Raw genomic sequence first — 24,982 nt, forward strand, 5'->3', positions numbered from 1 at the left:
CAGGATGAGAATCAGCCAGGGAATCCCTTAGGATTTCTCTGGAGGAGTTGGCCCAAGTGGCTGAGTTTGAGGGACGTCTGAGCCTCCCTGCTTAGGCTACTGCCTCCACGACCTGACTGGATAAGCAGATGAAAATGGATGGATGAATGAGAGCAAAACTTGGTTTGGCTAATAGAAGATAACTGTTAGCATTAGCAACTCCAAAATACGGCAGAACTCCTTCTGGCTTGAGTTATTGGTGGAGGTAAACCATCAGCATTGCATAGTGAATGGAGGCGGTAGTAGCCAAGAGGATCCTGTCTGATTCCTCGGCCAATGAGAGGTACTCCCTCTGCTTTGGCAACAGGAGTTTTACCAGTGCCGGGGCAGCTGACTCTTTGTTCACAGACATGTCCATTCACAGGGTCACTAGTGTGGAGGAACGCAGGGACGACATGAGGTAGTTCTGCTCACATCCTTTATTCACTCCAAGTGAGTCATATATACTGGATATTTAATTTCCACAGGCTCGAATTATAAGGTTTTGCTTCCAAATGGGAGGTTCCCACCACCGCCATGTTGACCGTGTCACATATTTTGTCATGCCCAGACAATCCAAAAATGGTAAAAGGGCTGGGGCTGAGTGTGGGGCTGTTACATTTGGAACAGTGTTGGAACAAATGAACCAGTGTAGCTACTAGCTAACTCAGCTAACCCAAGAAGCTAAGAAGGGGCTCTGGGGTCCGGGGTAACGCACCCACACGGCCGACTGACTCCCGTGCAAGGCTGTAATCATGCTGGTCATCTGTGGAGATCTAATATGGACCGGGACTGTTAAATTACAAGCAGAGCCTCAGACTGGTGTGATCGTAGCCAGGCGCCGTGGCCTTTTACATCAGCTCATGCTCCATGGTCGGAGATGAGTGGGACATCAGCTATATGATAACCCGAAGCTAACAGAGTTTTTCCGGGTGTTTTTAGCAAGAAAAACATGGTAGAGCGACTTCAAAGTGAAGGCACTGTGATTCCGGCCTGCTTAGTAACAAAATCATAAGTAGGTAAGCTGACTGACGATAGTGGGCTTCGCTGGTCCAGTGCGGTCAAAGATCTACGAGTCCACCGTTGTCGATGCTCCCAGCTCTGAAAGTCAACACGGAGCTGGGAGCCAAATGACAAGCGATGTTATGGTAAACACATACCCCCCATTCAACCAGCAAACTGTTAGGAGGATTTGACAAATGTGTCACCCAATTGGCTGAATACAGTCACATGACCCGTCCCACGTGATTGTTATATGTACCGGGGTGCACTCAAGAGCAGTAGGAGCTCAGGGCTTCACTTAATGTAACGCTGTACAAAGCAGTTTTTAAAAAGTGGGTCAAATCTACGCCCCGCATGGGACAGCCTAATTTAGATAAAAATACGGGAAGTCCCAGCTAATGCGGGAGAGGTGGCAACCCTACTTTGGCAACAAGTGAAGAGGTAAATGTGTAAAACAACAATGTTCATGAATGGAAAAAGTTTTGTAACCGTTTGTTACAAATCAGTAAATGCATTTTGTCCTCACAGGCTCCTGTAAAAGGAAACATGGCATCTAATATGGCGTTGCCCTGTGACATAGACCTGCACCCATGTATTTTAGACCCGATTTTAATTGTTCTATGTTATGAAGCCACCAACATTTTCCAATAACTGGGCATTTAATTCATTTTCAACAACACTTTGATGGATATTTCCAGAGATTAACAGTAAAAATGCACGTTGTCATTTTAAGGAGATATTTGGTAAGAATTTTACAAGGTTAGTAGAACAAATTGTAGAGATATGAAGAAACACTACATGATTCTTGTTCTTTCTTTTCCAGATTTTCTCTTAGAAAGAGAAAAAAAACATGATGCCATGAACTGTCTGAGTGAGGGAGTCACGCAGTGACAGAGTGAGGGAGAAACAGGGATTTCCACTGAGACAGAGAGGCTGTCCTCACTACTCAACCTAAATAGCATCACCTCAGTGATTCACTCACATGTTCACTCTGTCTCTATGTGGACGGATGTCAGCGAATCCTCAGCCACTACACACGTGTCTCTTTACATTCACACGCACCGAAGGCGAGCCTCCGCTGTTTGTTTTGGGCTTTTCTCTTCGACGGTTTTAGTTACTGGGAGGTGGGAGGAGCAGATGATCGAGTGCAGAGGGGGGAGGTGGAGGCAGAGGAGGTGAACAGCTGTCCATGATGTGGAGTAGTATCCAGAGTCGAGGTAGGAACTCCTGTTGATTATTTTTATTTCAGCTCTGAGTTCAGCATGCAGTGAACAATGTACTCCTGATCTCCTGTTTCTGTTTGTCTAAAGCACACACTGCAGAAGTGTGTGTGTGTGTGTGTGTGTGTGTGTGTGTGTGTGTGTGTGTGTGTGTGTGTGTGTGTGTGTGTGTGTGTGTGCCTATTTCTCTGTGTGTGCATCCACATACAGTGAGTACGGAAAGTATTCAGACCCCAATCAATTTTTCACTTTTTGTTATATTGCAGTCGTTTGGCAAAATCCGTTAGCATCCAACATTGACAAGAAAACCCCACAGAATTCCAAAAATTTCTGCAGTTATTAAAAAAAGAAAAACTGAAACATCTCATGGTCCTAAGTATTCACACCCTTTACTCAGTATTTAGTAGAAGCACCCTTTTTGACCTACTACAGCCACGAGTCATCTTGGTAAAGATGCAACATGTTTCTTACACCCGGATGTGGGGATCCTCTTCTATTCCTCCTTTTAGATCCTCTCAAATTCTGTCAGGTTGGATGGTGAACATTGGTGGACAACCATTTTTAGGTCTCTCCAGAGAGCAGGGCTCTGGCTGCGCCATTCAAGAACAGTCACAGAGATGTTGTGAAGCCACTCCTTTGTTATTTTAGCTTTGTGCTTATGGCCATTGTCATGTTGGAAGGTAAACCTTTGGCTCAGTTTGAGGTCCTGAGCACTCTGGAGAAGGTTCTTATCCAGAATAACCCTGAACATGGTCACATTCATTGTTCCAGTGACTGTCCCTGCAGCTGAAAAACACCCCCACTGCATGATGCTGCCACCGCCATGCTTCACTGTGGGGACTGTATTAGTGCCTGGTTTTCTCCACACATACCGCTTAGAATTAAAGCCAAAAATTTCTATCTCGGTCTCATCAGACCAGAGAATCTTATTTCTCACCATCTCGGGGTCCTTCAGGTGTGTTTTAGTAAACTCCATGCAGTCTTTCATGTGTTTTACACCGAAGAGAGGTTTCAGATAGGCCACTCTGCCTTAAAGCCCTGAATGGTGGAGGGCTGCAGTGATGGTTGTCTTTTACAACTTTCTCCATCTCCTGACTGCATCTCTGGAGCTCAGCCTCAGTGATCTTTGGGTTCTTCGTTACCTCTCTCACAAAGGCTCTTCTACCCTGGCAGCTCAGTTTAACTAGACTGCATGCTCTAATTCTGGTCATCCCAAACATCTACCATTTAAGGATTATGGAGGCCACTGTGCTCTTAGGAACCTTTAGTGCAGCAGAGATGTTTTTGTAACCTTGGCCAGATCTGAGCCTTGCCACAATTCTGTCTCTGAGCTCTTCAGTTCCTTTGACCTCATGATTCTCATTTGCTCTGACATGCATTGTGAGCTGTAAGGTTTTATATAGACAGGTGTGTGGCTTTCCTAAACAATTCCAATCAGTATAGTTAAACTATTTTTAACACAGCTGGACTCCAATGAAGTTGTAGGACCATCTCAAGGATGATCAGAAGACATGGAAAGCACCTGAGTTAAATGAGTGCCACAACAAAGGTCTGAATACTTAGAACCATGTGATACTTCAGTTTGTCTTTTTTTAAATAAATCTGCAGAAATGTCTAAAATTCTGTGTTTTTTATCAGTATGGGGGTGCTACGTGTTCATTAATGAAAAAAAGATAAATTTAATTGATGTAAGCAAATGACTGCAATATGACAATGAGTGAAAAATTGATGGGGGTCTGACTACTTTCCGCACCCCCTGTAGGTGCTATGTCTGAAAGAGTTAAGGATTACATCCCCCAGAAATCGTAACCTTTACATGAACTTTTAGCTGAGTCTGCTTTAGTCTAAGATGTGCCTTCACTGTTGAAATGTTTAAGTGGATGTTTGTGATTATTTTATGATCGGGATCAATATATCTATGTTTTGTGGAGCTAAAGGTAAATTTAAGGACATTTAACACATTTATTTAAAAAATATATATATTTGATTTTACTTTTGGTTGATTTTTTGATCAAATGCGTAATGACAGTTGAAGAGAATGGACTGTGATAGCAGTCCAAAGTGGTAATGCACTGTTATTAAAATTTGCATTAAATATAAAACTTCTTTTAGTATTACAGGATGCTTTTTCCTACTCAGTTTATTTCCTGTATGTTTTAAATCATTCAGTCAGCCTGAATGTTTATGGTTTGTCTTCCACTGGAGCAACAAACCAACACGACATTGTTTCAAATGGGACCCGTGGACATTTATTTAAAGTCCTTCAGTTTTAACAAAATACCTCATCTTTTAGTTTTCCTCTCAAACTGTTCATGTGGAAAATGCACAGAGGAATTGGGATTTTCCCCCATGAATATTCAGTCAGAAATTAGAAAATGTCTTCAGATCTGGGTTTTAAGCACTGCGACACGCTGTGCAGCACTGCCTGCTTCACTTTCTCACTTCCCATCTGTGTGCTTGACCTGAAAATCAGGCTGCTCCTGCTCAGTCAGAGAGGGATGTTTTCCAGCAACGCCGACACCTAAATAAAAGCCTAAAACCTCATTTTTATTCACAGCAAAACAGAAAATCCGTCGCAATTTGGTCCAGTGGATTCTGGGTTACTTCCTGTCTGTCACGTCAACGAAAATCCTCTCATAAGGAGAGCGTGACTGCTGCGATTACCCACACACTGCTGCTCATCACCACAGTCACACACATCCAATTGTCTTGTCCTGCGTTTGTCAGATTGTCTCTCTCTGTCAGCAGCTCCCTGTGGTGTGTGGACAGCAGTTTGTTCAAATGAGCACAAACTTATGTATTAAACAGTCTCAACTATGGAACGTTGCTTGAAAGACCAAGTTTACCGAGAAACCGTTTTACTTTTCATGTTTGAAATACCGTCGTTCACTCAGTTTCCCTCGCAGGCTGAACAAGAAAATAGTTATCTACCGCTATTTCCTGCATGGGGAACCACTCGAGTCAGGAAAAGCTAGACAGATCTACATCACATTGTAAATCTGCATTAGTGGCATTACCCATAACTGTTTTTAGCCCACATTAGGTGGTAGCTGAAGCAGCCCTAAAATGAACCCCAGCACCTGTCAAAGGGATTGGAGGAATGCACCTCCCCCTCCGCTCTCATAGCGATCAGAGAAGCAATTCTCACCCAATTCTCTCCAACAGAGTTCCTAAACCTCTGGTCCTAAAATTGCACATGGATTCATGCATCTTGAATGGCGATGGGGAAGGTTATTGATTTAGCGTACAGGAGACAGCAGAGCACGTCCCTGCTAGTAGAAGCTAACCGTTACCTATTTAGGTGTACAAATGGATTTGGCCCTTGATGGACAAAGGAACCAAGTTGTGTGATTGTGCTTTTGAAATTTGAGCCGATTGGCCAGAATTAAGCCCCGGTTTCCCAGAGTTCATCCAGAGTTGGTCATCCATGCTTTTATTTTGTCAAGGCTCAAATAATGCAATGCATTGTAAGCTGGCCTGAGTCAGGGTGCGGTTGCATGCTTGCAGTTACTGCACAATTCAGCTGCTAGATTTGTGACAGGCACTAGGCACAGGGACCACATCACTCCTGTGCTTGTATATCTTCACTGGCTTCCTTTGCAATACAGGGCCAAATTTAAGGTCTTGTTACTGACATACGAGGCCCTACAAGGAACAGCTCTAGCATACCTTACCAGTCTTCTGCTTAGGCATGCCCCTTTGTGGACCCTACTCATTAACTTTGTTTTTATTTTGTTTAACAATTATGCCTTGAAAAAATAAGATCAATTCATGGTTTGAGTGAACATGAATATGATTTATTAAAACTGTCTTTTTCTGGGGGGGGGGGGCTTGGGGGAGACATTGGCAAAAGCACCACTTATAGAATTGCATGTCATGTGTGATAATTGTGTGATTTTATAATATCAATCAAATATTTATTAGTAGATGAATGAACAAATATTTTAATAGGTCATGGAAAGTCAGGGTAGGTTTAGACTTTTTGAGAATACTTCTAAACATCACGAAACACTCCAGGTTCTTAGAGGAAGATTTTCTCCAGCACTGCTGTTACAATAAGCTCTACATTTTTATCCCCTCAGTATGAGACTGCTTAGTCATGAATGTTTTTTTTTCTTCTGTGCAACACATTTCAGACAGTATAGCTGAAGCTCTATGAGTTTTTCCTGCAGGTCCAGTTTCTGTTTCTGCAGCTTTCTTCACAGACTCAGACAGAAATGCTCCTGTCTGCTTGAATATTCCTGATTGGTCTGCTGTTTGTGTGTGTGTTCATTTTGGATGAAGTGACCTACTTAGAAACACACACACAAACCCACACACGCACGCACGCACGCGCACACATACACATTAGCATAACAAGGCTGTATGTGTGTGTGTTCCTCTGCATTATAATAACGTAGTGTGACGTATACGCTGCCGTCAGCAAATCCACCACGTCTCTTGCTCTGAGTAAATAGGGAATATTTAAGAAGCTGCGATGAAGAGAGTGGGACTCCTCTTTTTTGGACCATTTCTGTGATTTCCTATGATTTGTCTGAAGCTACGGACGTTTCATCTGCAGTTATCAGCAATGTGAAGCAGGTGATGGATAGAGTGAACAGAGTTGAGTTAACCCAAACTTCTCATGTAGTTCAAACTTTGTTTACACAGATTTTAAATAATTTGGTAAATTTTACATTGAAAAATTCTAAACTACAAAATTAAATTAGACAAACAGGAAATCTTTGTCCTTTGTTGCTCCTGTCAGGTGTTTTGTGGAAATTCATCTCGATTCTCTAAAAGTGTTTCATTTTAGTGCAGAAACACCAGGCAGCGTTTGGTTTCTTTTCTATTTCACCTTTTCTTAAAGTGTCTCAAGCTCTTGTTCTAGTTTCCAAAGTTTTCCTGCATAAACACAGAAACAGAACGCGTCACACTCTGTGATTTACAGTAAACTCCATTAACTACTATTGATCTTCATCACTATAAATCATGCAATCACTCCAAACTGGCATCTCTGATGATTTTTTTCTTGTCTCTTAAAGGAGGCGTATATCTTTGGTGTAATTTATGCCTTTGCAGTGTTAGTAATACAATATTAACACACACAGGACTGTAAGAGGAGACTGGTGAAGCAACAACTGCTCTCTGATCTCATGGCGCATACAACCGTGTCTGCAGCAGGGTAATTTAATCTTTAATCCTGCAGTTTAATCTGTAAGTAGTGTGTGGATGTCTTTTCTCTCATAGTATTTTCTCTCTCTCGTTCCCTGGGGATTGAATTTCTCCTCTCTGGAGGAAATGGAAGTGAAGATTAGGAACACACACACACCTGTTCAGTGAAGTACACACCTGGCGGTGAAGGTTTGCGGGTTCAGATGACGTTGACACATGCCACTCTTGTTCTGGTCATCTGATATGTTCTCTCTCTCTCTCTCTCTCTCTCTCTCTCTCTCTCTCTCTCTCTCTCTCTCTCTCTCTCTCTCTCACACACACACACACACACACACACACACACACACACACACACACACACACACACACACACACACACACACACACACACACACACACACACACACACACACACACACACGTGGCAGGGTGTGTTTGGCTGTTCTTTAGTCCATCATAATAAGACAGCTGTAGAATAGAGGGGCTGAGCGAGGCTGAGCAGGTAAGAACAGCAGGGAAGTTTAAATCTGGATCATAAAGTCATCTGGTTCAGGTAGGATCTTCCATTTAGAAAAATTAGTCCTTCGGCTCCAGATGTCTGTTCGTGTTTCTGTTTGTTTCACTTTAATGCAAATCTGTCGAATCATTTTACAGTCTGATTAGCAGCACCAGATGTTTCCCTTTGTGTTGTAGAAAGATATGATGATGCTTAAAGGGCAACATGAACAAAGCAATGCTTATGTCTACACAGTAGAAAATACTTCTCTCCAGCAAACAAAGCTTACAGAAATCCTACATTTCTGTAAACTGAGATTTTAAGGCTGCTACGTAAAAAGCTGATGACCTAGTCAAGTTTGCATTGGTTATGTGTTTTACACATGATGTTTTGCACATCATCTGGTAAATGGAAAATTGCTCATCTTGACTCTTAAGTCCACCTCCACTTAAAAAAAATGGATGCATAATAATGTTTCTATTTGATTTTGCATTATGAACCAAGTGCTTTATGATGCATATATAGTTGCTGCAGGGAACCAGCTGATGGAGCAACACGTGAACATGTTTAGTTTACATGCAGAAAGATTTAGGTATCCAGAAAAATTGTCATATAAGAGGCTGGGTTTATCTGGGCCAGTGTGCTTCATGTGTTTTTAATTAGACATAGGTCTGACTGCACAAACTATAAATGGACTACAGCATGGCATTTTCAAGTATTAAAAGGTTTTGTGGTTATATATTCAGGTGTGAATAAGTAATTCAACTAAGGAGTAAAACCAGTTTGTAAACAATTAACTAAACTTTACTTTAAAGATCAAGTCATCCCCGAATCAATTTATTTTCCTGGATAACTGTATAAGTGAGTGTCTAATAGTGTTGAAAACACATGTAGTCATTATTTTTGGCATTTTAGTAAAACTTATTTAAAATTTAAAAATTCAATCATCATTTTGGCGCCTTCTTTAGGTTAAAACTCTGCACTACATTTGCATTTGAGTCAGCCACTGCTACTGCCTAAGAGTTAACTTTGATGTACCATATGATGCCAGCTGCACTGCTGCTGTGGTGTATAAAAGGATCTGAGTCTTGGGCTTGGCTACTCCTCCATAGCAAGTTGGAGCTGGGGTAGCAAGCGTTTGTGGTTTGGCACGAGCCATTGGTTCAAAATGATACGGCTCAGGGCAGCTCGCCTCGTCCAAAAAGACCCTTCAGTGGTGAAAGAGGTGGAAGGAACTCTACCTCAAATGACTGCTCTGAAGCGAAGGAGCTAGCTTCCCTGTCAGGGACTAGGAAGCAAGCTCTCCCTTCTACGTCTGAGCAGTGTGTGTGTGTGTGTGTGTGTGTGTGTGTGTGTGTGTGTGTGTGTGTGTGTGTGTGTAACTATCTGACCAACACATTCTCACACCCAAGGTGTCAAAATATGAGCGTGTGGCCAAGCCTCAATATATGACGATTCGGAATGCCCCAGCGCGTCAGGAGACGACGATCAGGGACACGCTGGGTCACGTGGCTCCACTGGCATCACTGTTTGACGCGCGCAGTCACACGGACATTATTCGACTATTTAACCTTCCCCTCACCCCAATCCTAACCTTAAAGGGACATTATGGAAGTTTGACAGCCAAAACATGTATAGAAATAATAAATTTCTTCTTCATACATTCTCCTGCAATGCCCTGGTCCTGTAGAATGAGCCCTGACATTTTTACTGTGATTGCCTGTTTTTCTGTAAAATCACAGTTAAAGAGAGATGCTCGGGTCGAGCAGGCTGCTTCATGCGTGTTCACACTCAGGCATAGCCCGTAGCATTTGCTATCAGTAGATTTAACAGCAGAGAGAGAGGCTGTGCCAACTCAGCGACTTTGTCGCTGTTCCTAACGCCTAGTGACAAACCTAGCTACATTTCTGAGGACCCTTAGCTACTTTTTGTAAAACTTTATTCTAGATATTTCCTGCAAATTAGCAACAAAATAGCCATTTTCGCTTAGAACCGTTCTTTGGTTTGACCTTGTTTCAGCTGTCATCAAGGATATAAAAGTTACAGATACTGTGAATGTTACTAGAGTGTAGAGCACCTTGTAAGATGTCTGACTCCCATGCAGAAGACCTGGGTTTGATTCTGGGTGTGAACATAGTTCATTAAGAGTTTCTTTTTTACATTAATGGTATATTTTGTTACATTAAGATGCCCAAATTTTTATTTGAGACTCGCCGAACGGCATTGAATTCACAGATAAAAAAGATGTGGGTTCAACTTTCATTTTGGAACAATTTTTCAAGCAAGGGAAGGGAATGATCTGAACATGCGGGAGGACTGACCCATCATAAACCTTTGCCGGCTGTGCTGAAGAGAAAGGTACAGAACCAAATTATTTAATTAATTAGCTGCGCGTTCTCCTGTCCTCTGTCCTCCGGGCCACACACACACACACACACACACACACACACACACACACACACACACACACACACACACACACACACACACACACACACACACACACACACACACACACACACATACACACAAGGAACTGTCTCAGCTGTTATTTTCGTTGAGTGTGCACATACAGCATGCGCGCCTCGTGTACGAGCCTACAATTGAAGCTACCGTTACGCTTTTGGCCTGAGGGGAAAATCGCAAGCATAAAAATTCTAAAGTCCGTAAAGTTGCTTTAAGGTCCATAAACTGTGACCTTAAGGTTAGGATTGGGTTGAGGGGAAGGTTAAGTAGTTCACAAGTAGTTCTAATCAGGGGCGTAGCACCAAATTCTGGGCCCTAGGTACAAGTCTTCTAGGTGGGCCCCCATGCTCAATTACTTAATATCTCTCTTACACATTTTTTGTCATGCTATAAGACAAGACAATAAATATGATCTTAGTTTAACCTCTATATTGAGCAAATACAAATGCCAGCATAATAAAAGTGAAATGCCCAGACTTCACATATAATTATTTTTATTTGCCAACAATGTGTTCAAACAAAAATCCTGGAATTTGTTTTCCAGTAAATGCCCACTGACGGGTCTTCATGTTAGCAAAATCACTTATGAGATCTTTAAAGTCCAATCCTTTGGCTAATTGGCTTTCAATAGGAAGAAGAGCAAGGCTGTTCAGTCTATCCTGGGACATTGTTGATCTCAAATAATTTTTCACCAGTTTCAGTTTGCTAAAAACCCGTTCACCCCCAGCAACAGTCACAGGTAGTGTGCAAAAAATCCTCAGTCCAATACAAACTTCTCCAAAAATGCTCTGTAATTGCATTCTGTAGATAGCATTAAGCAGCTCAAGAGGAGACCGAATGTGTGGAAATGTGGCACCATATATTGTTCTCAGGTGTAGCATCTCATTCTCAAATTCAGCTGTGAGATCCTTGTAATGTTTTCTCATCAGTGCCTGGCATGACATCTTCATCTGCTCTTCAGTCATGTCTGATGGTTCATGATGTTAAGCTTTGCTAATACTGATATGTATTGATATATTAAATACATATGACATGAAATAAACCAGGTTCTCTCTGTGAATGTAATGTACTCTAAATTTTATAATCCCTGCATTATCAGCCAAATTATAAGATTGTCTGTTTTCAAGATCAAATATAAAGAAATTTAAAATAGGCTTAAAATATCTAACCAAGTCAATAACAATCCTCTAACACCAGTGTCATCATGCTATATGAAAAACAGTGGCAGCTTCACATTCCTGAGATTACCACGAATCCATCGATACCAAGTTTGTCCTGGTCCATGACTGGGAAGGAGCTGAAATATCCACACAGACTGAACCTGTTTTTACTGCAAGGTCCGCGAATTAATTGGTGGCGGCCGCCCGTGATAATAATTCTGATTAATATATAAATATAAATTAATTAGTGTTACCACTGATAACACTAATTAATTTATATTTGATCTTGATGGTGAAACTAAAGGCATTTAACACTGAACACCTAACATGAATGCAGCTTCTGAGAGCTAGCTAATATCAGCTAAAACTGTGTTCTGCTGCTGCTCACCTTCCTTCTACTTGCTTCTGTTCAATTAACTTTTTCTCCTTCTCCTTCTTTTCTTTTCTTTTCTGGAAGCCAGATTTCCCTTTCTTGGGAAAAGGCATGACTGACTCTCCTGCCTCCAGCTCTGGCTGTAGGCATCTGCAATGTCTCATTAGCTGTACATGTGCCGCCGTGCAGCCCCTGGCCGCTGGTGTGGACTAAACCACTTTGCACATTTTTAAGGGGTGATAGATGCCTCAGAGATTATTCAGTTATTATTTTTAAGGCGAAATTCTGTTTCTTAACCTCTTTATCCAGGTAAAGGGAAGTTTATTAAGACATTAAGTAAGTTGGGGGAAAAAAAAACAACAACAATAAAACATTTTTATTCAAAGCTGTCTCAGGGCCCCTCCCTGCAGTGGGCCCTGGGTAAACGGTACCCTTTCCCCCCCCCAGTCCGACGCCCCTGGTTCTAATGTCCGTCTCACCACCGGCGTCGGATACCGATGCTCTGGGACACTGCGCCAGCTGTCTGTCCCTGATCGTCGTCTCCTGACGCGCTGGGGCGTCCCGATTCGTCATATATTGAGGCTTGGTCACACGCATCATATTTTGAAGCCTCGGGTGTGAGAATGTGTTGATCTGACGACCAAAGCTGAGCAGCCAGGGGGTTGTGGGGGACGTGTTGGTCTGCCAGGCAACGCCTCAATTTAGAACATTTTTCAGACAGGAAATGTAGGTGGAGTCAGACTCTAGTAGGGTGGTGACTTGCTCTTTAAATTTGACACTTCCATATCTCCATATAATTGCATTCTGACACTGTATTCAGAGGGATGTGTCCACCCACTCATCTGAACAAAATCATATAAGCATTATGTAACCAATTAAAGTGAAATTAATTTGAAAAGAAAAATAATAATAATAAATTTGAACACAAAGTGAGAAATAATCCTTTTTCTGCAGCTAAACATTAGGGGACACTGTTTTATTATATTTTGGCCTTTAACTTGTGTTATTTCCATGTCCCCTTACTATGTTGATGGATAAATTAAATGCACAGTGGCGGTTTCATTCCATAATAATCATTGACATCAGGTATTTGGGAAAATTTTGATAAGATGTAAAATAAAAAAAGAACATTTCTATACTACAAACAAATCAATTGATGCTTTATTTTAAAGATTCTAACATGTTACAGACGCCACAGTTTACCCAGTACTGTAAGGCTAACTAAAAGAGCTGTATGAAACTCCGTAAGCCTGCTTTGATTTAAACTCTTGGGGGGTGTTAGTGATAAAATACCTGCCATATTCCTTTGTAACTGAACCCACTGGATCAGGAGCCAAGCGGGTCGGATCACTTACAGGATGTTCAGTCTGCACTTCGCAGTACAGCAGAACACAGCTGGAGATGTTCCTTCCCAGGAGCCTCCAAGTCGAGCTAACTGTGGGTGTAAATATGTTTGTGTGTGTGAGTGAGAGAGGTGTGAATGCCAGAAATGGCTGTGGCCAAAGCCAGAACCATAAATCCGGCTTCTGCAGAGGAAACTGCTCCAACCAGCAGGACACTGGATGCTACAAACGAGGAGAGGATTTGAATCGGTTTATAGGTCATTTAATCTCAGCGGCTGCAGAAGTCGGGGGAAGGACACATCAGGAGGGAAGCAGCATTTATCACAATGTTTGGAACTGGAAAGTAGGTTGATCTTACATGGATTTATGCAACACAGCAAAAATATACAACTGACGTTGGATGATGTTAAAATTATAGCATCAGTCTTTTATGAAAGTACAGCAGCTGTGTAAAAATGCTTTTGCACTAGAGATAACAGTTGGAGTTGCTTCGCCAATGCTTATCATACTAAAAATAAAGCTGCAGAAGAATGTGAATACGAGCAGCTTTTTCAGGAATGTTGCTATATTAAAGTTCAGGGGTTAAGCTGGGCTCAGGTTTTAGGGGCTCAGACAGAACCATGCTTCATCATCATGGGATGCTGAACTCTGAACTTCATCAATAACATATATTTAATGCTTTCCTGGACTGAAGTCTGCAGAGATATGATACTAGAATCTCTTTGCAACAACAACACTGGATTCAGCTTAAAACTTCCTTCACTGATTCAGCCCAGTTAAGATAGAAACCAAATATGAGCATAGTTAACGCATTTTAATTCTCCCCGTGGTACATAGGTCGTTTCAAAATAGATAAAAACAATCCAAAAAAACCCAAAAGAAAGGAAAGAAACGAGCATTAAAAGGAGTCACTGTCCAAAAACCAAATCACGGTAGTGGGTCATGACTTGAAGACAGTGACGAACGATGACTGTCGAATTGTACATTACAGAGGACGGGGCAACATACACAAAGGCTCGCTCCCCTCTTGTTTTATAGTTCCTGGTTGGAGGGCAGAGTAGTAAGCACTCAGCTGACCTCAGTGAGCGCACCAGCACATTGGACGTGAGCAGGTTCTGACCTGGATGCTGCAAGACCATTCAGTGCTTCAAATAACAAGACCAGGAGCTTAAACGCACTCTGGAAGTCACGGGTAACCAATGGAAGTGTGCCCAAACCGAGGCGATGTGGCTACATCTGTTTACATTACATAAGGTGATCAGAAATTCTAACTAAAAAGGAATCATTAGTTGTAGAAATAACCAAGTTAAAATGGCTTGAACTCTGGTGCAAACTTACCCACTTCCACAGTGAAAATCTTACATATTCCCTCATGAGGGATGAGAAGTCTCCCATCGCTGTGTACTACACACATCCATTACCCTGCTTTCTGATCAGCTTCACGTCACATTCAACAAACTACATGCCCGACGTCCTAAGCAGATCTAAGCATTCTTAACACACCACACATGGCAGGACTTTCTGATAATATTATATTTAGAGCTATTATGGCAATCAGGGCATTCGTAAGATTGTTTAAAAGGGGGAATTAGCTCAAATATGAAAATCTGCTCAAATATCAAGTCGTGGGAACCAGGCCAGGACCAACCAGCATGCATTCCTGGCACCATGGCGTGGCCACTTTTATGCCAGAGTTTAGAATTTAGTTATAGCCAATTTGGTCAAATCTCATAATTATGTTAAGCACATCATCATGTGATCCGTTAGCATTAAGAGTAAGTGTTGTAAAGGACTACCGTTACAGAGTTTTAGCACAATTTGTTTCAGCTGTTTAGTGCTTTCTTGTGTTTCGGCCATCTTGGATGGCTTTACTTTAAAAATGTTACATTTTTATTCAATAGAGATGTCCTGAAAGTAATCCCAATAGGAGCATAGATATCTTCCTTCCACCAGTATGAACTGGTAATTCTTCTTAAACCATATTTTATACTTAGACACCACTAGAGGCTTGGACTAACATTGCCTGGCTGCAGATAGAAAGAGTTGACTTGGAATTGCTTCATTTTCCATGCCGAGCTTCCTTTAATAGAGCTTCTGGCCAATCAACAACAACTTCAGATAAAGAACACTGGCTCATTGCTTCACTGTTGGCTGGTTTTCATGCTGGTTTTACTGGTTGTTTCCATGCGAAGCCGTTGTAGATGTGTAGACCAGTATTTATAGCAGCTTTCTTAGAAGAGAAACCTGTAAGAGAGACAGGTCGCTGTGTGTCTGTGGGTTGTAACTCGATCTCAGAGACAGAATCAAGGCAACTTTGTCACCATGTTATCCATCACACGCTCTAAAAATAGCTTCAATTCTTACAGATCGTAAATAAAACAGTGCAATGCTGAGGAGCAAATGTGTTTTCAACGTGTGGAAGCAAATCAGCAGAATGTGATGTCTGTCGATGGAACTGGTATTTATCGAGGTTTGTAGGAGCAAAACAACCTGAGACTCAGGGTTTTTACAAGCTTACAGGAAGTAAAAACAGTAGATCTATGTTTCTGTCGGTTTAACCTCAATTTTTTATCTTTTAGGTCATGACAGACAGGCTTGTAAGCGCGTGAACCGGGTTCTTCATGACAAAGCTTCCATTTTGCCGCCTAGCTAACACTCAACACTATCAGTAAAAATAGACACTAATCTTTATTTACAATCAGGAATAATCTCTCAGCTAATAACAGCTGATTCAGTCATCCTTCTGAGTTATTGTGTGTCGGTCTGCATGCGCTTAATTAAAACGTTGCGTTTCATACGGGACCATGTTCATAAATACAGACTGACTCACAGATTGGCTCTATGAGGATAAGATCAGAATCCATGGTTACACTTGTGTATTCATACATCCATCTATCCAATAATAACAAACCTCTTAACTCTATTCACTTGCAAGGTTAAAACTGAATTTGAATATGGATCATAGGGCAATTAGATGGTGTTAGTATGGGTTGTAAGGGATTAGATTTGGGTAGTGTTGAACTAAATTGACATCTAAACTGATTATGATAATCTACTGTGCTTTTAGACAGATTACAAAAATAGCTGAGGTAATTTAAAAGTATTTTTCTTACATTTAAAGTGACAATGTGTGTATTGTGGTGTTGGAGTAAGACCTTACCAACGGATGGCAAAAATCCCTGGGAGCACAACCTCATGCAAAATGACAAGCACATCATACTCCCTTTCACCACTGGCTAAAAGTGAATAGGTAAATGTGTAAAACAACAATGTTTATGAATGGTGAAAGTTTTGTAACTGTTTGTTACAAAATCAGACTTGTGGGTAATGCCCTTGCCCGAGGTCTGCATCGCTGTGGACTTGGGTGAAGTGCAGATTAAGGGTGCAATGGGGGAGCGGTCAACTTCCGCACTTGTGAATCGGGACACCCTACGCACTCGCACCCCTGGCCGGGAACACACAAATGAAGGGCGCAAGGGTGCAAGTGCGAGTACTGGGATTGGGCATTATATGACGTGGCCCAGGCATTTCAGCCTTTTCTCCCACAGCAATGGATTGTGGGTAATACCCTTCACCTAAATTCGCATTGATGCAGATTTGGGCGAAAGTTTTTACCCACAATCCACCGCTGTGGCGAAAAGGCTGAAGTGTCTTTTCTGAAAATATGTATTTTCAAATTAAATTAGTTCATTTTAATACAATTAGTTGATGCTCTAAATGTGTTAGACCTGGGGTGCTCAATCCTGGTCCTGGAGGGCCAGTCTCCACTATGTTTTAGTTTTAACCCCGCTTCAACACATCTGATTTCAATCAGCAGGCGATTAACAGGCTTCCGTAGAGCCTGATGAGCTGCTGCACATCTGATTAAACCACTAAAACTTTTTGGATACAGGCCTCTAGGACCAGGATTGGGCACTCCTGTTTTGTCATGTTTTGGGAGATTCTTCTGACCCAAGACATACAGAATCAGAAAAGGGAAACAACTGGGTGAGTAAAACGTAACAAGGTCTGATTGAACCCTGCTCGAGTGGTTATTCATTCTTTAGCCCGCCCCGGGGTTCTGGTCGTGGTGGAGGCCTAGCTGTTGTTTTCAGAGACCATCTTCCATGTAGCTCTACAACCTCTGGTCACTTTGCTTCCTTTGAACTGCAGCTGATTAAAGTCGGGCGTAAGGACCCGTTCTACTGTGCTGAGGTTTATCGTCCACCTGGTCCAAACAGTTCTTTCCTTCAGGAGTTCAGTGACTTTCTATCCTCCACTGTGAAGCTGTCCAGACTGGTGATTGTTGGTGACTTTAACGTCCACGTTGATGATCCCTCGGATTGCCATGAATTTCTCCATTCTCATGGACTCCTTCGGCTTTACCCAGCAGTGCGCCCCAGGGCAGCTGTGGATGTGTGTGTGAATGGGTGAATGACTGATTGTGTTGTAAAGCGCCTTGAGGGGTTCCAGGACTCTAGAAGGCTCAAATACAGGCCCTTTACCATTTAAATAAATAAAATAATTGTTCTAAATTTTTTAAAAATGTTTTTACATTTTTTGTTTTTGTGAAACGCCTCGTGATTTTTAGAGGCGCTATAGAAATGATTCTTCTTCTTCTTCTTCTTCTTCTTCTTCTTCTTCTTCTTCTTCTTCTTCTTCTTCTTCTTCTTCTTCTTCTTCTTCTTCTTCTTCTTCTTCTTCTTCTTCACAAAAGGAGCACCGTCCAAAAGGGAGGAGAAGATCTCAGCAATCTGCCTGTCCGAAGGAGAGGGTCTAGAAACAGACACGAGTCAGTAACTGTTGGCAGATGAAGGAGATGAATAAACTGTGCTTACAGATTCGGTGGGGGAGAGCAAGTTCCTGAGGGAAGGGAGGTCAGGTCCGAGTGTGGTAACCAGGCTTTTAAGAATCCTTCGATGGAACTCGGGAGCAGGATGCAGGAGGGGGCAGGTGAGCGGTGGAGAGCAGGCTAGTTGGGTTTGAGGAGCAAGGCGTGGTCCAGGGGTGAGATCCGAGCAAGTATGGTGAAGTGGTGAGCATAGAGGCTTGTGTTCTGGAGGCAAAGGGAAATAGAAACAAAGGTCAGAGACTTGGCAGGACAACAAGAAACTAGTACTTGAGACGTGGGATTAGTTAGGCAAATGCTACTAAGGTTCAGTTGTGTACCTAAGGTGAGTAATCATCCAGCAAGGTGAAGGTGTCTCACTCCTCCCTTTATACTCAGCCAGGTTGATGGTGGATCAGCAACAGCTACCCGCTCACTGGCACCGCCCACCTGCAATTAAGGACTCACAAGTAGTTTTTAATTGGCATCCACAACCCTCAGACCATGACAGTTTTAGACAAAACAGCAATGGAAGTAAATTTATTTCAAATAATTGTTTGGTTGTTTGAAAGTTGTCAATAAAGGTTGTTTTTTTTAAGTCGAACTAGACCAGCATCCCAGCATGCATTGCAGTCAATGAAACAATGCTTCCTGTCCCAATTCGGCAACTATCTGCACACTTGTGTACCACGCACTCGAAGCCTTACTGCGCACTTCCTCCAAGTGCGCTTTGATGAATACCGTAGGGCGCAGTGCGAGTATTGGGACTGGGCCTGAGACCCGCTCCCATGTAATTTAAACCTGATTTTTATGTTACGAAGCCTCTAATATTTTTCAACAACTGGGCATCATTCAATTCATTTTCAGCAACATTTCAATGGGTATTTCCAGAGATTACCAGTAAAAACGATACATTGTCTCTTTAACTTTATATTTTGGAAAGGAGTTTGGCTGGAAAAGGGGTCGAATGTGATGAAATTAACATGAAATGTTTACAGGGTAATTCAGATGCTATTCTAAAGGTGTATCTTTGTAATTATTTTGTATTGTTTTAATTGTTTAAATGATCAGAATCAGGTCTAATAACTAACCAGGTAGCTGAACATTTGATTGGCCCATGTGGGTGTGAGTATTATGAGTTTAACCGAATTGTAAAAATGTTAAAACCTGTAACACCAATGTTTCTGTCCTCCTCTTCTTTCTCCTCTGGTCTCAGGGCTGATTCAGAGCTTCCACCCACAACCTGTTGTAATAAAAGAAAACACTGAAGGGCCTCCACAAGCTGTGAATATAGATATACTCAGATAGAAAAGCATTAGGAGATGCATGCTCTTCTACACAGCATGTAGTGTGTATGTTACACCTCCTCACAAGAGGAGGGACCAAACAGCTGACAGCAGGAGGATTCACACGTTCTACACAAAATTTTGCTCAACTTGCAAAGATCCTACACCAAAATAACCTGCAGATGATCAGCTTGGTTTTTCATCCTCTACATGTGAGAAAACTAAGGTGTTTTCTGAAATAATTTCCTGTTTCAGTTACTGTATGTATGCTATGTGTTGTTCTTGATGTGTCTCTATAAAAGGGAATGAAGAGCACAGGTGAACAAAGCTCCTCCTATTGCTCCTTTGTTAACGTCTCAGTTGTTGCTATGAAACCAAAAATCCAACACTGAAGTATTTGTATCATTATTTGAAGAAATCTCCTGCTCAGGTTTATTGTTTGTGTGTGTCTCAGGCTTCAGATGCTGGTTAAAATAAACTACCTCATAAGAAATATGTCTCTGTTTCCAGGAAATGGAAGTGGTGCAGTGGGCGGGGCGTTGCCAGGTCTCATTGGTGCCACTAGTTCCTCAGTGATGGTGAAATCCTTCCTGCCTTTTCCTGTAGAGACGACATCACCAGTTGGACTTTTCCCAAACTTCCACACGGTACTTGGATGTGTTGATGTGTGCATGCAGCAACATTAATCACAGTTCTGACAGTCCTCTGCAGCTGGTGACCTCTGACCTCTGTGTGTACAGATGGACCCGGTACAGAAGGCCGTCATCAATCACACCTTTGGTGTTACCATGGTACCTAAAAAGAAGCAGGTCATCACTTGTCATGTCTGCCAGCTGAGGTTCAACTCTGATGTAAGCATTTAACTCACTTTTATCTCATTTCCACAACATAAATGGTAACTTTCTTGTTTAGAAACGGTTTCTGTTTCCCGTTGAAAGCCTCTGCTTTTTAAACAAGATGACATCCAGCAGATGTAAAGCTGCTGAGAGGAGATGAGCTTCCCTATTAGCGACATGTCAGCTAAATGTGACTAATGTATGAGCCTGTAAAATAATTCATGAGGGAACATGAAAGGAGGAGTCACAACTGATGAAGCGGTAACAGAAAAAAAGCTTTAAGTCTGTAGAAACATGGAAGTAGAATCACTGATAGACGTACACGAGGCTCCATGCACACATTGGTCGCTGCTCATCTGATTACCTGGAGAGGTTGTAACTCATAGCTCACTTTCTCTCTGGCCCTCCACTCCTCTCCTCACATATAGCCAATTAGTTTAGTTTACATTCAATTAATAAAACAGAATTCAAGCTTTTTTCCACAACTTTTGACATCAAATAATGTGTTAGTTATAAAAACCTTTCCATGAGAATTCTACACACGTTAGTTAATCAGCCATCATTACGAAATTCCTGCTGGAACCAATCTATGTTCATAGAATTTGTGACATGGACAGCTGCACAGAGGTTTAGCAAATAATCATCTTGTCTAGTGCTTGCTCATCAGACTGGTTGGGCATAAAAGCTATTTATATGAAGAGAGGCTGTTCAGGCAGCCATCAGCGATGCATAAGATGCAAATAAGAAACAACTATATGCACTGCCTGGGTAAATAGAAAGTAGTCACCTGGATTTATAATCTAGGGTTGCTCCTGTTGGTGAGGTCAAAGTTCACTAGCACAAAAAACGAGGTCAGCTGATCTGAATATGCTGAATGACTAAGTTATTCCATTGATGATTTCCCTCCTCCATGATGTCATGGGCTAATTCCAAGATGAGATTTCTAGGATTCATGGGGTTTGGATTTTAAAATAGGACTCCAAGGAGCATGAGAAATAATTTCAACTCGTTGATCCGCCACCAGTCTGGACCTTAAATCGATTGAGATTCTTTGGGATGTGCCGGAGAAGGATTTGAGCTGTGGTCTGACTTCATAATCATTCAAGGTCCAAGTGTGGGGAGGTTGGACTACTTTTGGCTGGGTGCACCAGTGCTCTCACACACTGGTCCTTACTTTTATCAGAGCGAGGCACCCCCTACTGGTTGTTAGAACGATTGCAGATTGGACAGATTTCTTCTCCCTCCTTCATAATCCAGAGGCGAGATTCTTCTTTACATAATAATCCTGCAACCCTGTGAAGGAGACCACCTGACCAAGGACATGGATGATCAAGCCAATAGCATCTGCTTGTCTCAAAGATTTAACCAAGCAAGTTTAAGTACAGTATAGTGAAAAAGCAAATGGCTGTTAGGAGTCCTCGGATAGCTCTACTTTTACATAAAATAATTTATGCTAACAAGTGTTAACGTTAGGCAGGCATTTGTAACCTGCTGAAGTCCAAACCAAACATCAGGATGATGCAGAACGGGGAAGAAGGGGGAGGGACCAAACAGCTGACAGCAGGATGATTGTTGGAGTCTAGTAGTCGGAGTATCCCAGAAACTGCTGATCTGCTGGGATTTTCACCCACAACCGTCTCTGGTGTTAGCAGAAGTGGTCAGCTTTTGTATGAATAAAAAAGTTGTGTTGATAAAATAGAAAACAAACAAAAAAACAAACCTTCAGTCATCCCAGTTTAGGTTATTTTGAGTTCATTTAACGAGAAAAGCGTTCCGTTATCCGATGTAGGCATCCCGGACTGCTCTCCTCATCTCTTCTGATGTCTCGGTTGTTCCCATCAGAAAATAGCAGAGCAGGCAAGGTGACAGGTATTTACCAGAGAGTGACATCCTTGTTTCAGAGTCATCGTTTTAAACTGATGCCACTCACCACTGACAGGTGACACAGCTGCATCTTCTAACCATTGTCTGAATGAAGCCTACAGCTGGATTTAATCTGTTCTGTCAGATGTTGTCAGAACTGTTCTTAAGACACTATATATATATATATATATATATATATATATATATATATATATATATTTGTTATTGTTTTAATTTATTTTATTGTTTTAATTTCTAATGTAAATTTAGAATCCCTCTTCAAAACTCTGGGCTGTTTTCATTCATTACGCCTGATTCCTGTTTGGTTTTAACACTATATTCCAGAATGGGAAAATGTGTTAACATTCCCAGATCGCTTGTGTAAACGTTCCAGGTGCTGCTCAACATTTCCAGCCTGATGTAGATCCATTCAGTGAAGCTGAGATGGAGTAAATTCAACCTGTGCATCGTCTTATAAAGAATAACTTTTCTTCCAGACTCTTTAATCTGTTTTTTTTTATCATTTTACAGTCATTTAATCCATTCATCATCATTAATGTTACAGTCTAGGTCTTTCTGCTCCACAATCCTCAGACTTACAGATTTCCTTATGAATGCCATGAAATGATGAATAAAAGAGGTGATGCCTTGTGTTTGATTCTCGGTTGACTGTTTTGTGTGAAGTATTCTTTAACAACATGGGTTTTACTTTGTGACACAAGCAAGACTTCCCTCAAATATTTTTTACTTCCCATTATTATTTTCTGGGTCACAGGAAGGAGGACGAGGAGAGGAAGTGAGATTAGAATAAGGCCTCAAGACTGTTGGAATCTCAATTATCATTTAGGTTTTTAAAACGATGAAGACTATGCGTGGATTTCAAAACAAAAGAGCCTTTTGGTATTTTTGTGCATCATGACCAGGGCTGATTAGGTAGAGAGTAGAGTTATCACCACAAACTTTATGATTTGTGTATTTAAAGGAAACTCTAACGAGGGTTGTTAATGAGGTGGGACAGATGCACCTTTACTGCATATTAAAGTTCACCATGATGAAAATGGGAAATGTTTTGATTTTGGATGTTTTCAGTCTCAGGCAGAAGCTCATTACAGAGGCAGCCGTCATGCCAAGAAGCTCAAATCTCAAGAGAACAAGGCCAAAGCCAAGCTGCCCGTCACGGTGGAGACCAATGGGAGCAGCTGTGGTCCTGCTGGCCCCGCCCACTCTGTCTCCACTAGCAACAGCTCCATTCAGCACTCGGGTCGGTTTGATCTTCTCGTACCTCTGATCTGAACAAGGCTGCAGGAGGTGTTTTAGATTCATGTTTTTTCCTCCTCCTTCCAGAACTCCCATCCAGCCCCAGTGACCTCCAATCTCCTCTCAGATCCTCACTCCTCTCCTCCACCTCTCCCCTCTCTTCCTCCTCCTCCTCCTCCAGCAGAGCAGGGAGTGAGCCTCCCTCCTCCAGCCCCCCATCTGTTCTTCCAGCTCTAGGCCTCTTGTCTTCTTCCTCCTCATCCTCCAAATCTCTGGCTTCAGTCACCTCCACCTCCTCCACTGCTCCTCCTTCACAGACCTGCTCCCAGGATGCCCCTCAGTCTGCAGAGTCAGAAGAGGAAAAGGCAAAGAAGCTGTTGTACTGCTCTCTTTGTAAAGTCGCTGTCAACTCTCTGTCTCAGCTGGAGGCTCACAACGCAGGTGAGGAGGGATGAAGTTGTGTTTTACGGGGCAAACCTCTGAGTTTTCCGTCAAACACATTCTCAAAACCATTCAGGCAAGACGTATGTTGGTAAATCCTCACAGAGCTGTCAATCTGGAAAGGAGAGCATCCTTCATCGTGTTTTCAAAACAACGTTTTCCAGGTTCAAAGCACAAAACCATGCTGGAAGCTCGCAGTGGAGCCGGGCCGATCAAAGCTTTTCCCCGAGCCGGATCCAAGCTGAAAAACGGCAGCAGCCCCAGCCTGAAGGGCTCCGGGCTGCAGAACAAAACCTTCCACTGCCAGATCTGTGACGTCCACGTCAACTCTGAGATCCAACTCAAACAGGTGAGGCCCACGAGGAAGGTGATATTAGTTTCTTTTAGTTTGTTTAATCCACTTTAATCCCATCCCAACAGCATCCTAAAATATCTTGGTTTTTTCATTTTCTAAAAAGTAAAGCGTCTAATTTAGCATTTACTTTAGAATTCTGGATGCTTGCACCAAAAAGTGGAACATCTAGGGGAATAAATTATAATCTGAGATGATGAAAGTGGTTTTTCTTTCCGTTTTGATGCCATGAGTGGATTGCAGCATCAGGGTCCTGCTAGTGTTTGCATCAATTCCCTGAATCGTTGTTTCTGCCTCTCAGAGACTCTTGAACAGAGTTGTTTTTCATGTTAGGAACTCTGGTGCCAAAATTGACAGTGGGAGACGCAAAAGCAGCGTATTCAGTGTTGTTTCTGACCAACTTAGATTACACACAACATATAATCTAAACCTAAGATTTAGGATATAAAATCATGGAGTTTCTGTGAGTTTCCTTTTCACTCTGGTGTTGTTTTGCTCGACGTTGCAGCACATTTCCAGCAGGAGGCACAAGGACAGAGTTGCAGGGAAACCCAGCAAACCCAAATACAGCCCGTACAACAAACCACAGCGCAGCTCCCACTCCGTAAGGCTTCTGGTCCTTCTCTTCTGCTTTTCACCTCAGTTCATTCACTTTAATTCATATTCAAGTAATAACAGTAAAAACATTTTTAAGCGGGCATTTTGTTTTTCCTTTCTTCTTTTTTCCATTTTTGTGTTGAGTAATGTTTATTATAATTCAGTGTTTCTATTTTTGCTTTATTTTTCTTGTTTACTTTTCTCTAAATTGTTTCTGTTTTCTCCTTCTCCTGCTCTATCTTCTTACTTTTCTCTTGTACCTGATTATAATCACCTCACTGTTCTTTCCTGTTTCTCCTCTCCTCATTTCC

General features: G+C 42.0%; 1 protein-coding gene across 4 annotated transcripts in view; it reads left to right on the forward strand.

Annotated features, from left to right (window-relative positions):
- The window catches only part of znf385b (zinc finger protein 385B), a 67,940-nt gene that overhangs the window by 42,454 nt on the left and 504 nt on the right, over window positions 1-24,982 (forward strand). For 2 of the 4 annotated variants that reach the window (XM_015965946.3, XM_015965947.3), the window contains exons 5-10: window positions 19,836-19,972; window positions 20,066-20,176; window positions 23,114-23,285; window positions 23,369-23,722; window positions 23,887-24,071; window positions 24,583-24,678. In XM_015965946.3, the coding sequence (XP_015821432.1) occupies window positions 19,836-19,972; window positions 20,066-20,176; window positions 23,114-23,285; window positions 23,369-23,722; window positions 23,887-24,071; window positions 24,583-24,678 (1,055 nt within the window). Of the gene's footprint in view, window positions 1-2,086; window positions 2,238-13,222; window positions 13,576-19,835; window positions 19,973-20,065; window positions 20,177-23,113; window positions 23,286-23,368; window positions 23,723-23,886; window positions 24,072-24,582; window positions 24,679-24,982 lie in introns of those variants that run through there. The other 2 variants (XM_015965949.3, XM_015965948.3) reach the window with 2 other exon arrangements.

The sequence above is a fragment of the Nothobranchius furzeri genome, chromosome 14 (assembly GCF_043380555.1).
Source record: "Nothobranchius furzeri strain GRZ-AD chromosome 14, NfurGRZ-RIMD1, whole genome shotgun sequence".
In the NCBI taxonomy this organism is placed as follows: domain Eukaryota; kingdom Metazoa; phylum Chordata; class Actinopteri; order Cyprinodontiformes; family Nothobranchiidae; genus Nothobranchius; species Nothobranchius furzeri.